The sequence below is a fragment of the Contarinia nasturtii genome, unplaced genomic scaffold (genome assembly GCF_009176525.2).
Source record: "Contarinia nasturtii isolate CC-2019 unplaced genomic scaffold, AAFC_CNas_1.1 Cnas_scaffold_129, whole genome shotgun sequence".
Lineage (NCBI taxonomy): Eukaryota > Metazoa > Arthropoda > Insecta > Diptera > Cecidomyiidae > Contarinia > Contarinia nasturtii.
The window spans coordinates 2,521,996-2,535,241 of NW_022197486.1; the positions used below are offsets into that span (position 1 = coordinate 2,521,996).

The 13,246-nt window shown below is 32.6% G+C and overlaps 1 protein-coding gene across 1 annotated transcript; it reads left to right on the top strand.

Moving 5' to 3' along the window:
* Window positions 1-6,337: 6,337 nt before the first annotated feature.
* LOC116342888 (protein max) lies at window positions 6,338-8,366 on the top strand. Its single transcript, XM_031770683.1, has 5 exons — window positions 6,338-6,615; window positions 6,720-6,782; window positions 7,119-7,229; window positions 7,319-7,442; window positions 7,570-8,366. The coding sequence occupies exons 1-5, from the start codon at window positions 6,577-6,579 to the stop codon at window positions 7,755-7,757; spliced, it is 525 nt and encodes a 174-aa protein (XP_031626543.1). The 5' UTR covers window positions 6,338-6,576; the 3' UTR covers window positions 7,758-8,366.
* The last annotated feature ends 4,880 nt before the right edge of the window (window positions 8,367-13,246 follow it).

Here is a 13,246-nt window from a genome sequence, read left to right on the forward strand (position 1 = left end):
CGAAAGACCATATGGTCGGCAAGGGGATATCCAAGAAAACTAGAATTAGCAAACTACCAACATTTCCATGTAAGAAATTGCGGAATTAGCAAAAACTAGCATATACTAGTACTTTGAAACTTAATTTCTTTTCCGCACACACCACTGTGAAATCGGAACTGGCTTTAAATTGTTTTTCTACGCATTTTGGATCTAGACAATCACGGAGCAAAGGTTTTTTGGCCATGTATATGTAGGCCATGTGGTACACTATGTAGGGCAACTCTTTCCAGAGAAAAGTAAATCTAAACTGTTACAACTGACTTTACAGGGTGGTTGGGGGTTTTCGTTCCAAGTCATTATTATGTTTAATTCATGTTGTACCAAACGATTTCTCTATCACTTGATCAAGCTTTAAAATCGCTTTTTCCTAGTATGTGACACGCATAACTCAAGCAAGGAATCACCTATCAACTTGAAATCTATTTTTGGATACCTGAGCCCATTCCCCAAAAATAATATTTTTCTTTTTGGAAAAAATATTAAAATATTTGAAACTTCGGTACACACCTGACTGGGCTGGTCAATATTTTGCACTTAGCTCGGAAGTAGCACAGAGCTATGGACAGGATTATTTGACGAATCAAAAGGGAGGATTTTACTTAAAAACATATGAACTTAAAAATGATACAAAAGTGCTGCTCATCAGAAATTAGCAATTCAATCAAAAACCAAAGCAGCTGAACTAAAAAACTTTTTCAAAGTGCAAGGCTTGGGAAAAAGAGATGATAACAAAAATATTAATGAACAAGAGTTCAACAAAATATCTGGAGCATTGAAAGGTAATTTTACAAATCCAAATGTATCTTTGATTTCGAAGCTTAATAATCTCGGTTTGGCGATTGTATGTCCACATGATAATAGCAATAATGAGATAATTATTCCACCCGGCAAGAAATGGGATACTATTTTACAAGAAGCTTAAAGCAATGTGTTAGTATATGGATCGAACGAACACAAAACTTTTGATAATCTCAATGACATAATTGAAAAAAATTATATGAAACTTATTGATGACCAAAAAAAAATCAATTGAAGAAGATAAAGAAGACATTACAATTACAATAACTGTATTCTAAACACTTCCACAAAAAGATTCTGAATAAAACTTCTGAAATTCCTATTCCTCAGTCTGATAATATGATGTTAATGGTGATCAGTTCAGTTAGGAAAAAAATCTGTTCAATAATTACTTGTTAATAAAGAAGGCATTTAAAAATACAAAAAAAAATCAAGGGAAAATTAATAAAAAAACATATTAAACTGAGATTCAATCTGTGTTTTATTCAGTATGTTAGTCTCAGCACTAGCTCCCTTCTACAGATTCATAAATATAGAAATTACAATCACATTTACTCCTTTATTCCATGGCGAAAATTTTTATGTACGCTCATGAACGCTATAGCGATGATTTAACAGTCATTTAAAATATTTCGCTCACTCAAATTTTTCACAAAGAAAAATTTCACTCAAAATGCAGTAGTTTTTGATGAAACTGTCACTGATGTATGTAATTCAAAAACAAAGATTCGAAACGAATATTTCAGAATTTAAGAAGAGATCATTTCAATTAAAAATTCCTTCAAAATGCTGCAGCTATTGGAAATCTCTTTCTGAAATAAGAAGAAATATTTTCAATGAAAAATTGTCAAAATTAGTAAGAATAATATCAGCATATCATTACTGATGATTTTAGAATATTTTTGACATACTAATAAAATCCGGTTTTAAACTAGCAATACTAGGTAAATTAGTAAAAAATACTATCAAAATTAGCGCGAACTAGCGTTTATTATAAAAATGAGTCAAATTTATGGTTAACCCCTAAGATATTCGGTGTCGAATGTACGATTTTTTTGCGATATCTGTGTTGTTCGCTCACACTTTTTTATTACAGTTCTAACTGACACTGGCTTAAGAAAATTTGATTGACGATAATGTATTTGTTACCCAGAAAAAATTAGCACACATGTATCTATTGTACGGAGAAATGCAATAAATGGTTTGCAAAACATGCCATTATATTTATATCTCACACAATCGTGATAGTTTCAAAAGGATAAAATGTGGACCAGCCAAAAGAAGCACCAGAAAAAGAAAGAATTTATAACAAATTGTAATTCAATATGATGAGAGTTTTTCTCTATTTTTCCTTTTGATTAATTTGTGCACAAATGAAGAAAAAAGGGAATACACACTGCTGCTGTTGCACACACCAAAGGATTTATGTCTCTAAAAAAAGAGGTTTATCTGAAATTGCCCCAGACGGAAATCGTTGTATTTTCCACTGAACTATCTCAATACCTGATCGTTTGTAATGTAATATAGAGTTTTAACCTACGATAGACGTTAGTTGTCTTTTAATCTTGTAATTGTTTCAGTCCAAGGGGTCATACTACCCCCCATATGAAGTACGAAATACCCCAATGAAAAATTGCAATTTTGCCGTGTGAAGCTCTCGTCATTTTTATTGTGCTTCTTACATTTTTCTGGCAATTTTAAATCTACCACCCCCATGGATTCAGAAGCAAATCGAAATTAAATCGTAATCAATACCCGAGAGAAGAAAAAACTATAGCAAAATAAATGAAGCTTGTGCAGTGGCACAAAGAGTGTATGATTGTATTTCATTTGTTGTTATGTGGTGCATTTGGTGAAGGCGGTTTACACTGCTTCTTAAGAGCGGTGATATTGCAAAAGGCCTGAATACAAGCATTGAATCAACACAAATCGGAAATCACTTCGAGTGGAAAGAATTTCGAAGTGATTTTTTTTGTTACTCCTTCCTGTCTCTCTTCTTGTGTCTTTTGTGCTTTCATATTCCATCGATCTTTGCAGTAAATAGCCAATCAGTTGGTAGCTTCAAGGAATGGCAAACTTTTTTCCGTTTCATCCATCGAACAGTAACGAATGAATCGTTTTGTATGCGAATTGAATAAATGAATGTGATGTGCTGTCTATATGTGAATCTCAGGCCATCGCCGGTGTCTGTATCTTTTTTTGTTGTTGTTGCTATTATTTCTATATATGTTGCGAGCGTTATGTTCTATTTCATTCACACAATCAATGTATTTGAAGTGAAATGCACTAGAGAAACAGGGTGCTGCTACATGCTGTAACCCATGCTGAATAATGATTGAATTGAGCAAAGCAAGCACACATATATTCACAACGAACGCAACAAAACATGGTGAAACGAATGTAATAAAAATATAATGGGATTGTAGCCAAAAGCGAGTAATAACCGGTGTCGAGTCGACATTGCTTCATTTCAATTCACGACACGAATAACTAAAAATGCACTTTTCAAACGTCGATGAATATGATATTGGTTTACAAGTGATTTGTATGATGTCGAATCGCATTTTGCCAGTTCCTATTTGGGTTCACATGAAAGAGAAAGAGAGAAATTGTGAAAAGAAAAAAGAAACAACGGAAGGATCTAAATCGACAAGATGATGGTATAAAATAAATACCAAGAGAGCGAATCTTTTTTTGCATAATTTGCATTGCTTGCGATGTTAAGTCGATGCGGCAAGAACGTATCTTTTGATTGAATCTTGGCACAAATACAATCCGATCAAAATCAAGTGGTAGATAGAGAGAATAATCGAGAGAGAAGTAGAGTCAATAAACGATGCGTAAAACGTGACAGCACGAAATGATGCACGATAACGGACAAGAGCATATAGAGATGGAAGAAAAACACACTCAACGCCATCATCATTGAATCCAAATCGATTCAATATCGATTGGAAAAATTATAGTCATTTGAATATTTCGTACGTTTGTCCTTCGTCAACGTATTCACTTAAATTCAGTGTAAATGGCACTGAAATTGTTATCGATACATATTACAATTGATTGAAATTCCAAAGAATATGACAAATAACGTTGATCAAATGAATTGGATGAATCCATTTTTTTTATTGTACACTTAATTAACGACAATAATCATGAGCCTTACTTCAAAATATCACGAATTCAAATAATTTCACTGATAAAGTTTGACGTTTTTTTAATGGAAGAATAGCTTTCCGTTCATCACAATCAATCAAATTGTCGCATATCCATGGATTACTTCTGTGTTCGTATTCGCAATGGACGTATAAATCCGTTAAAATAACAGTGATTCTTTGAAGTGATGACATCAGCATACATATTCGTGTCTTCTCCATTTTAATACACAATAATAAATTCAAAATTTTAATTTTACCAATCAGTAGTAACATTGATGATGAAATGTGTCTCATAAACTCCAAAAAGACATAGGACTATCGCATGCAAAAATGTCAAGAGCATGAAAACCTATTAAAAATGCATTTGTCAATTTCTGAAATATGCTGAGTAAGTGATTCGAACTGAAGTAAAAAAAAATTAAAATCGAATTGATACTACCCTTTAACAAAATAAGATGTGATTTGGTTTGTAATAAAGAGATCAATTCCCTTGTTTTGCTAAAGTAACCAGAGCCCAATACCAACCGAAAATTAATTATGTTGCATCCATTTTAAAAATGGTTTCATTTCGCAAAGTCATATATCGTTTGCATAGTCAAGGCAATGGAAACATCGACGATGATAACAAGAGAACAAAAGAGATTGCAATGTGAATGAGTCACATCTATAATGAATGGCATGCAATTTGAACGCGTGCTATTCTCCTTGTATATATATCATTTGCGCTCCTGAATCCATCTTTCAGTACGCATCATTGATTCATCTGATTGCTTCGCATGATAAACCTTTGCAATTACGTGCAAAGTGTTTGCGAACGCAGGAAAAAAAAGCGGGCGAGTGCAAGTCTTTTTCGTTGTAATCGTGAGCGTACATAATATTTTATGCGGAGTGAGATAATGGCGAATGTGTGTATTGAAGATGAGCGAAGAAGAAAAAAAGAAATGTGATGAAGAGAGAGAGAGTGTGAGAGAAAGAGAGAGCGAAAGAGATATCTTTTGAATGTTTATTCAAGAAAATTAGAAATGTGCATTGATGCAAAAGTGCTCGCCGTAAAAGCAAATTTATAACTAATTCCAATGAATGACAACGAGGAAAAAAAATAAGGTCAACAAAGGGAAGAAAAATGCAAGAGAGCATTGAGAATAACTGGAAGCAGCTATTTGTGTTAGGTTGTTGTGGTCAAAACAATTCATTCGGTTTTATATCTGATCCAGACTGTTTACATGTAATCTTTTATTTTTTTACCCTGTACAATTTCCTCTACGAATTTATTCTTTATATGGATTTCATATGTAAACCAAACTTACTTTGCAAATGAACGAACAGCGAACGCAAGAGGAGCAAATGGCAAATTGTCATGAGAATATTGCCGGGTTTTTTTTTATTTCAATGGAAAAAATTGTTTGTCAATTTTTCAACGTAAACAAATGTGTCCCGTGTGCTTGTTTGTTACGCACGCAAATTGATAGAAATGCTTTATTAAAAATGATGCGTAGGCAAAGGTATACGTTTACATTTTTTATTAGTTTTTACTCCACATGCGGCTCCCCAATGAAAATGCTAATTCAATTGATCCTATCTCAATTCAAATTACAGTTTAACAGGTGATAATGCACGGTCGACCATAATCTCACTTTCTTCCTCTCTCTCTCTCTCCCTCTCTCTTGCTTTGATAAATATTACGGTGAGATAAAAAAAGATCTAGATACTTTTTATTGACGACCGGCAACTGATTAAATTTTACCACTTTTAATGCACCGCTTCATCGTAACATACACAAAGCGAAAACATTAAGTGCACACACAGTAGATCCATTAAATATGATGTTCATTCTCTTTCTTCGTACAAACGCAATTTCGTTACCTAAAATTTCAACATACAAATAAAAAAAGGCTGGCGATTCGATCGAGTATTTTTTTTATTGTAAAATACTTATGATACATTCAGTCTGTGATGAGACATTGAACAAAATGTGTAAATTAATTTAAAATATAAAAATATTCAAAAAGAAAATAAAAATTCCACCATAAAAATCATTTCAACATTCTCTTGTGATTTTCTTTCCATTTTATCTCAATTGTATCGTAGATTTGTGGCGCTAAATTTCAAACTTATACGTTTTTATAGGAAATATCGATTTTACGTTTCGGTTTGTCTATTGTTATCGCTTGGTGTCGCTGGTGTCTAAATGGCGCGCACGTGTCTCATACATATGCAAGTATCACATCGGAGGCAAACATTATATTTCGTACAAACACACACCTATACATGTATGTAAACCAACTTCATGCGAGTTCGTCACAACACAAACATCGTCATTATCATTTTATGCTTATATTTTACATTGCTTTGGGTTTCTGTTTCTCCTCGGTTTTGTTGTGCTGAGCTGTATCACGATTAAAAATTCTCTTTTTGTACTTTGCGTTCCGTTTCTTTTTTCTTAAATCTTTAAGAGAATATTCCCAATAAAATTCTTCATTGCATTTACTCAGTTTTAGTGTTTAAAAAAAAGTGGAACGCGCGAAGTTTCTTCTTTTTTTCATTTTGCTGTTGTTTTGGAATCGCATAAAAATAGACAATGAGTGACGACGAACGGGACATAGATATTGAAAGTGATGTAAGTCGTATATAACAACGCCATTCTCAAACCACACACAAATGAAACGCAAATGACAAATTGGTGTAATTTTTGTATAATTTTTTGTTCGGTCGCATTTGCAGGATGATGTTGATTCCGATGGACGAACACAATCGCGGACCGCAGTCTCGCAATATTCGAGTCAGGTAAATACAGTGCAAATCGAAAAAATATATATTCGAAAACCCTTTTTTTCAAGGCCATTAAAGAGTACGTAAACGAAACACCATAACGCTATCACAACAACAATACCAATTCAATGTTTTATGTCAAACTAGTGTATGGTTGTGTTTATTTTTGAATTTTGTGTGTTTACATGTTTTCATCCATCTGTTTATGCATTTCTCAATGCAAATGTTGTCAATTTTCTCATGCGAATTATTATTTTTAATGAAAATCGACGATTTTCGAATGAAATTACAGTGAATGGTTTTTGTTTTTCGAATATTCAATGCTTTTTTTGTTTCGTTTTGGATTTATAGGCGGAAAAACGAGCTCATCACAATGCGCTAGAACGAAAACGACGAGATCACATAAAAGATAGTTTTACAGCGCTTCGAGATGCAGTTCCGTCTTTACAAGGCGAAAAAGTGGTAGGTGCCCAAATAACGAACTGGTTTACAAATATTAACAATGTTTATGTTTAATTTGTGCATGGTGGAAATGAATGTGAAATTTATAGGCGAGTCGAGCGCAAATTTTGAAAAAAGCTGCCGAATACATAACATTCATGAAACGAAAAAATCAAAACCATCAGTCTGGCAACGATGATTTAAAGCGTCAGAACAGTCATTTGGACCAGCAAAGTGAGTAGAACATAGTGACATTTTCAATTAAAAAAAACAAACAAACAAACAGATACTTTACAAACACTTGCACTTATAATGATGTTCAAACTAACCGTTTTAATTTATTTGCTTCGTTGAAATTCAGTACGACAGTTGGAACGACAGTTGACTGCAGCTGGTGAGACTGATTTATTGCGAAATGAACATCATACATCTGAATCGGATATGTCCGATATCGATGACGAAGAATCACAAGTGGATATTGTATCGACACCGCAACCAAATGCGAAAAAAACAAAAACCTCATACAATGCAAAAGTTATGTACCAATGAGATGGATACATTCATGATGTGGACAACTGCCGTAAAACGATTTGCAATTATTATCTATCTCGCTATGAATCGTTAAAGCAATTGTTGTTCTTGCGAGCACATACAAATAATAATAAGAATAATAAATTTTTAGGCTCTTAGCATGTAAATTCTTCCATTATAAGAAAACGTGTCTAGATAAATGGCAAGTGCTGCAGTTATGTTGCCACCGACAGTAAGGGCATAATTGCATGTTTTTTTCATCCTATTTTGGATTCCAAGCATTTATTTTTGTTTATGTAAAATACGAAAGAACAAATCAATCTCACTTCTTAATTTCACCGTTATAATTATAACTATTGGCCAAATTGATATCCAAAAACTAGATTCCTTGAAAATGAAATGTGCACTGTGCACAGCATATTGATCAGTTCATCACATCATTCAATAATTATTATAATGCCCCAGTATGCAGTGCAAATCATTTTTCTTTTGTCACCTCTTTCTATTCAACGTTTTGATTCTCTCTAATTTCCTCACTAATGTGACAGCGAACCGCATTTGTTCAGATCAAATACGAAACTCAATTCAAAACTATGTGAAAATGTCAACAACATCAAAAAAAAAAAATGAACACGTTTTTGTATTGATTTTTCTAATATGAATGACGCTAACATTAGGATACTAATACAAATTATATTATTATTTTTCTTTTTTCGTGTTTCTCATCTTTTTGTGCGAAATATTATACACTTTTTACAACAAAAAAAAAACCAAGATACCAACTAAAAAAATACATAATAATAATAATTATAAAGAGACAAAACTTGAATTTTTTTTATATATACACAAAAATGAAACCGATTTTCGCGGTACGAATTGAATTAGTTTAATATTTTACAAACTACAAAAAAAAAACATAAAAAAAATCAAAAAAATATTAATTAAAATGAAGGCAAAAATCATATTTTAGAGATGTAAGTTTTTACGTTTATCGAGAGAAGTTATTATTCACTGTAAAATGAAAAATGAATAAACCACCAAAAATTTAAAAAGAACTTTTGACTTAAGATTGAGTTAATAAAATAATTTGTATTTTTTTTCCTTTCCAAACAAACCAGCCTGATTTAAATAAAATGTTTTTCTTTGCTTGATTCGGGAGATTTTCTTTTCTTCAAACTGCAGCTTTTGTTGGAAAAATTATTGAGAAAAATCGTTTTTTTGTCTTATTTCAAAACAATAAATGGCCTGATGGAAATTGGGTTGGTTTAATAAATGCCTATAGGTAATTTAATCAAAGTTTTATTTCACTAATAAAAAAATGCCAGAAATCGTTATCGACTTCACTAACAACAGCAGCAGCAAAAAAATCATCAATTGAATTAAATTTGAAAAAAATAATTAAGTGAAAAAGTTTACAATTGTTCGAGCACAAATCCGGTAACAGATACAGTTTTTGTCTGTTGCCATTCAATTTCAAAGCAATTATCGTACTTCGTTGTTGTTGTTCTTTTTTTAAATACTGTTTGCGTTATTTTGAAGCGGAACCAGGTAAGCAGAAAATACAATTTTTTGGAATTTGCACCTTGTTCAATCGAAATTTTGAAAAATTAAATGCAATAAAAAGAGAATGAAATTATGTTTGCATCGGTGCGCAACAGTATTGTATTTAAGCCTGTATATTTGATTTCAGACATTTTTTCAAAGCGACATTATCAAGATATCACGGCTCTAGCAAACTAACGCACTAGTATACAACAGCACACTGTCTCCAGTTCTGTATGTATGTACTGCAAAAATGTGCACAAGCAGCAACGATTGCCAACTGTGGGCAGAATTTGTAATACATACGGATACACAGAATCGGAGTCAGTGTAATCCTGTTTACTAGTGCGTTATTTCGTTAGAACCGTGAGATTTCGATGAAGTCGCTTCGAAAAAATTTCTGACAGATTAAGCGATACTGTTACCCACCGGTTTGCATCATGAGCATTTGGTAATTTTCAGCCAGGCTCCAATTGATGCAAGAATGACTTTTTCGTGCAATACTTGATTGAAATTGGTAAGCGACTACATAATTTTCCAGTAATTCAACTAGATCGATCCAAGTTTGAAGCATTACAAATCTCAAGCCAATGAACTTACAAGGACCCTCTCCGGTGAACAAAAAAAACTAACTTGAAGGACACATTTTCGTTTGTTCGAGCGTGAATTGGTAATGGTCAAAAACTTCTAGATTCTCATAAATATATGGATTTTAATTAATCACCTTCAAAAGTCTGTGAATATTGAAATTCAAAAATATGAGGTAAACAGTCAAAGAACAATGAAAAATAACCAAGAAGAATTAGTAAATAAAACTCGAGTATTTACACGTGTACTTACAGTGTAGTCTGGATCAACAATCTGCATAAGAATTATACAAACTTTACAAAAAACACGACTTGTGCAACGGAGAGAAAGAAAGAGAGAGAGAGAGAGAACGAAAAGACTCAACAACAAAAGAATGGTAGAAGTAAGCTGCTAGGTTCAATGCTTTTCAATGGTTGAAAATTGAAACAACTGATGCGTAATTTAAAATTTGTCAGTCAAACGTTAAACAATACTCTATTTGCATGTGTGATTTTTTTCTGTTTGCCGAGTCTCCCACTCACTCCCTTTCTCTCTCTCTCTCTCTCTCTCTCACTATGATAATGGACTTAACCAACAATAATTCAATAAATTCGATGATTGGTGATGAGCATTCAAACCGAATCGAATTTATCGTTGAATAAGTGAAATTGAAAATGCTTTCCATACTTGCATTTCCGTAAATAAATTTCAATTTAATGTATTATCAATCTGGTTAAAAGGACGACAGCATTTCACAATTTGAATTATGTAGTTACCGAAGCGATATATTCGATTTGTGTATCTATTAACTGCTTATCTCCCGAAAACTTTTGCATCACACAAATCAGAAACATGCTCATGCACATTCTAAATGGAGTATCAATATGATTTGGCTTTTTGGTTTTCAATTCTCGTTCGTTCACAATTCGTTCTTGTCTTCATCATCATCATCATCATCACCATCTTCTTCTTTCCTCTCTCCTTTGTTTATCTAATCGAAAAGTATAATATCGACAGCAATGTTAAGCTTTGCATTTGAATTTCGTGTTTGCTATTTATGCATTCGAATCAAATGGTGTGTGTGTGCTCTCTATTTTTCTCGAGCAGCAATCAAAATGCGATAGTTTTAGTTTTAACGAAAATGGTAATCATTATTAAACAGCTGTCACTGGCAACATTTTAAATTATTGTCACGTATATCAATATCTTGAGGAAAGTGAAGCATTTGAACCGCTTGGTAACGGGCGAAAGACAAAGAACAAGCAGACGGATACTAAATGAAAGCACCAGAACTATTCATATGTTTTTTTTTCTCTCTCTCTCTCGTGAATTTTAAACTAAATATACAGTACTGTGCATAATGTATATATTATATGTCGGAAGAAGGGAAGGCACGTTGCACGTACAATACAAACTCTCGTTGTAAGCATGCAATAGTGAGATTGAATGAAAGTGTCGAAGTCAATTTACATGCATAAATTTGATTATAATTTATAAATTGTAATTTCAATTTGTTGTTGTGTTTGATTTTATCCTACTTCCATTTACTTGGAACACACTTATGATGGGAAGCATTCAACGTGCGCATATTCTCACACTATCTACTTCACTTGTATTCATTGTCCCGCTTGTATGCCATTATAAAGTGCTGTGTATGTTGGTGATTAAAATTTCTGGGAATCTATATACATGGATTGTCAGTACTTGTCAAGGTGCGAATTTTAAAAATGTAAAGGAAGAAGTGATCAGAAGATGTCGAAAACAAAAATTGAAAAACTATATACCTATAAATGAATCTATCGGTAAAATAAAATGCGGAAAAAATTCTCGAAAATTTGGTTTGTATACGTTTGCTTACACAATTATCAGAAACAATGACTTAACAAGTCATTTTTAACAACCAGAACGAGCAAATTTTAACTCGGTGAATGTCCTCTCAATTTTGACTGCATAATTTCTATAAGTATCTTTGGTATATATGCAGACAAAATTATTTTAACGACGACTATGATGATAATGACGATGATGACGACACACTTGCATAACGAATTAAACTATAGGCCTGCATCCAGAGTATCCAGCATTCAATCTGCATTGATGCAAAGTATACATACGCCGTGTTACACGTTTTTTATTTTAAATTTGGATATTTCGATTATACTGGAGTCTGAAATCAAAAGAAAAGACGCGACAAATATCAGGCTATAACTATTCAATTTTATAAAATTCACTCTTTTATTTTGATCGGATGTAGGCGTTTATGTGTGTGTATATCTGTGTGAAATGAATCGAAAACGTCTTTTAAAAACATGGTGTATTTGGATTGGGTATTCGTTTGAAACCGTTATTGAAAATGTTAGTTAGTAATTAGTTTTCACATATATTTCAATATGAAATTTTATCTGGCATACACACACAAAGCAGCAGTTTCAGATTATTCTCTCGTTATTTGTAGCCAAAAGCATAACCGGGTGTAATCAATTTGAAAATAAGCTTTTTGCAAAATTCTGACGTTAGATTTTTGTTTTTCTTCGTACAAAATGATTCATAAACTTATAGCGGTTAACTTATACAAACGGCATGGATTTGGCTTTTGTATGTATATTGTATATGAACCGTTGAGAAATATAGATACCTTCATTAAAGTTAACCATAAAACTGCAACATGTCCATACACTTTTTTTGTATTTTTTGTATGGACATGTTGCAGTTTTATGGTTAACTTTAATGAAGGTATCTATATTTCTCAACGGTTCATATGTGAATCTGTGTAAATGGCATTCCTGTTTTCAAATCGATAAATACTTATTCAATCAGATTGAAATATGCTGTTGCGTCAATAGTATCAACAAACATGTTTATTGCATAAATCCGTTTGTGATTAATCCCAGTGAAAATGGTTATTTCCATTCGAAAGCTCATTTATTGTCAAATTAAGAGTATTTTCAGTTGCCACAGAGAGATTTCTTACCACAACCAGTATGCCATTTTAATTCGAAATTACTCTAAATGTTCGAGAAAACTTACTTCATTCATTATAAATTCAATATATCGGCTCTTTGACTACATTTCAAAATTTGATATGCTTAAAGTAGCTAAAATCGATTGAAAATTGCGCCAATATTAACATGTTAAAACCATTGTTGACCGTATTATGTCCGTTTATTTTTGAATGAGTGTGTGTGTGTGTGTTCATAGAAGTTTTGTACACCAAAAAACCCAAAAAGATCCATTTACAGTGGTTAAATGCTGCTGAGCTTGATATGTGGTTATTTCTTAGTATACTATACCAGCATGATTAGATGAAATGAAATGAGAGCTCATATGAGCATGGAGCAACAATACGCATCATCGAAATACAAATGAAAACAAATGGTAAATCCACTAGTGGTTACAGC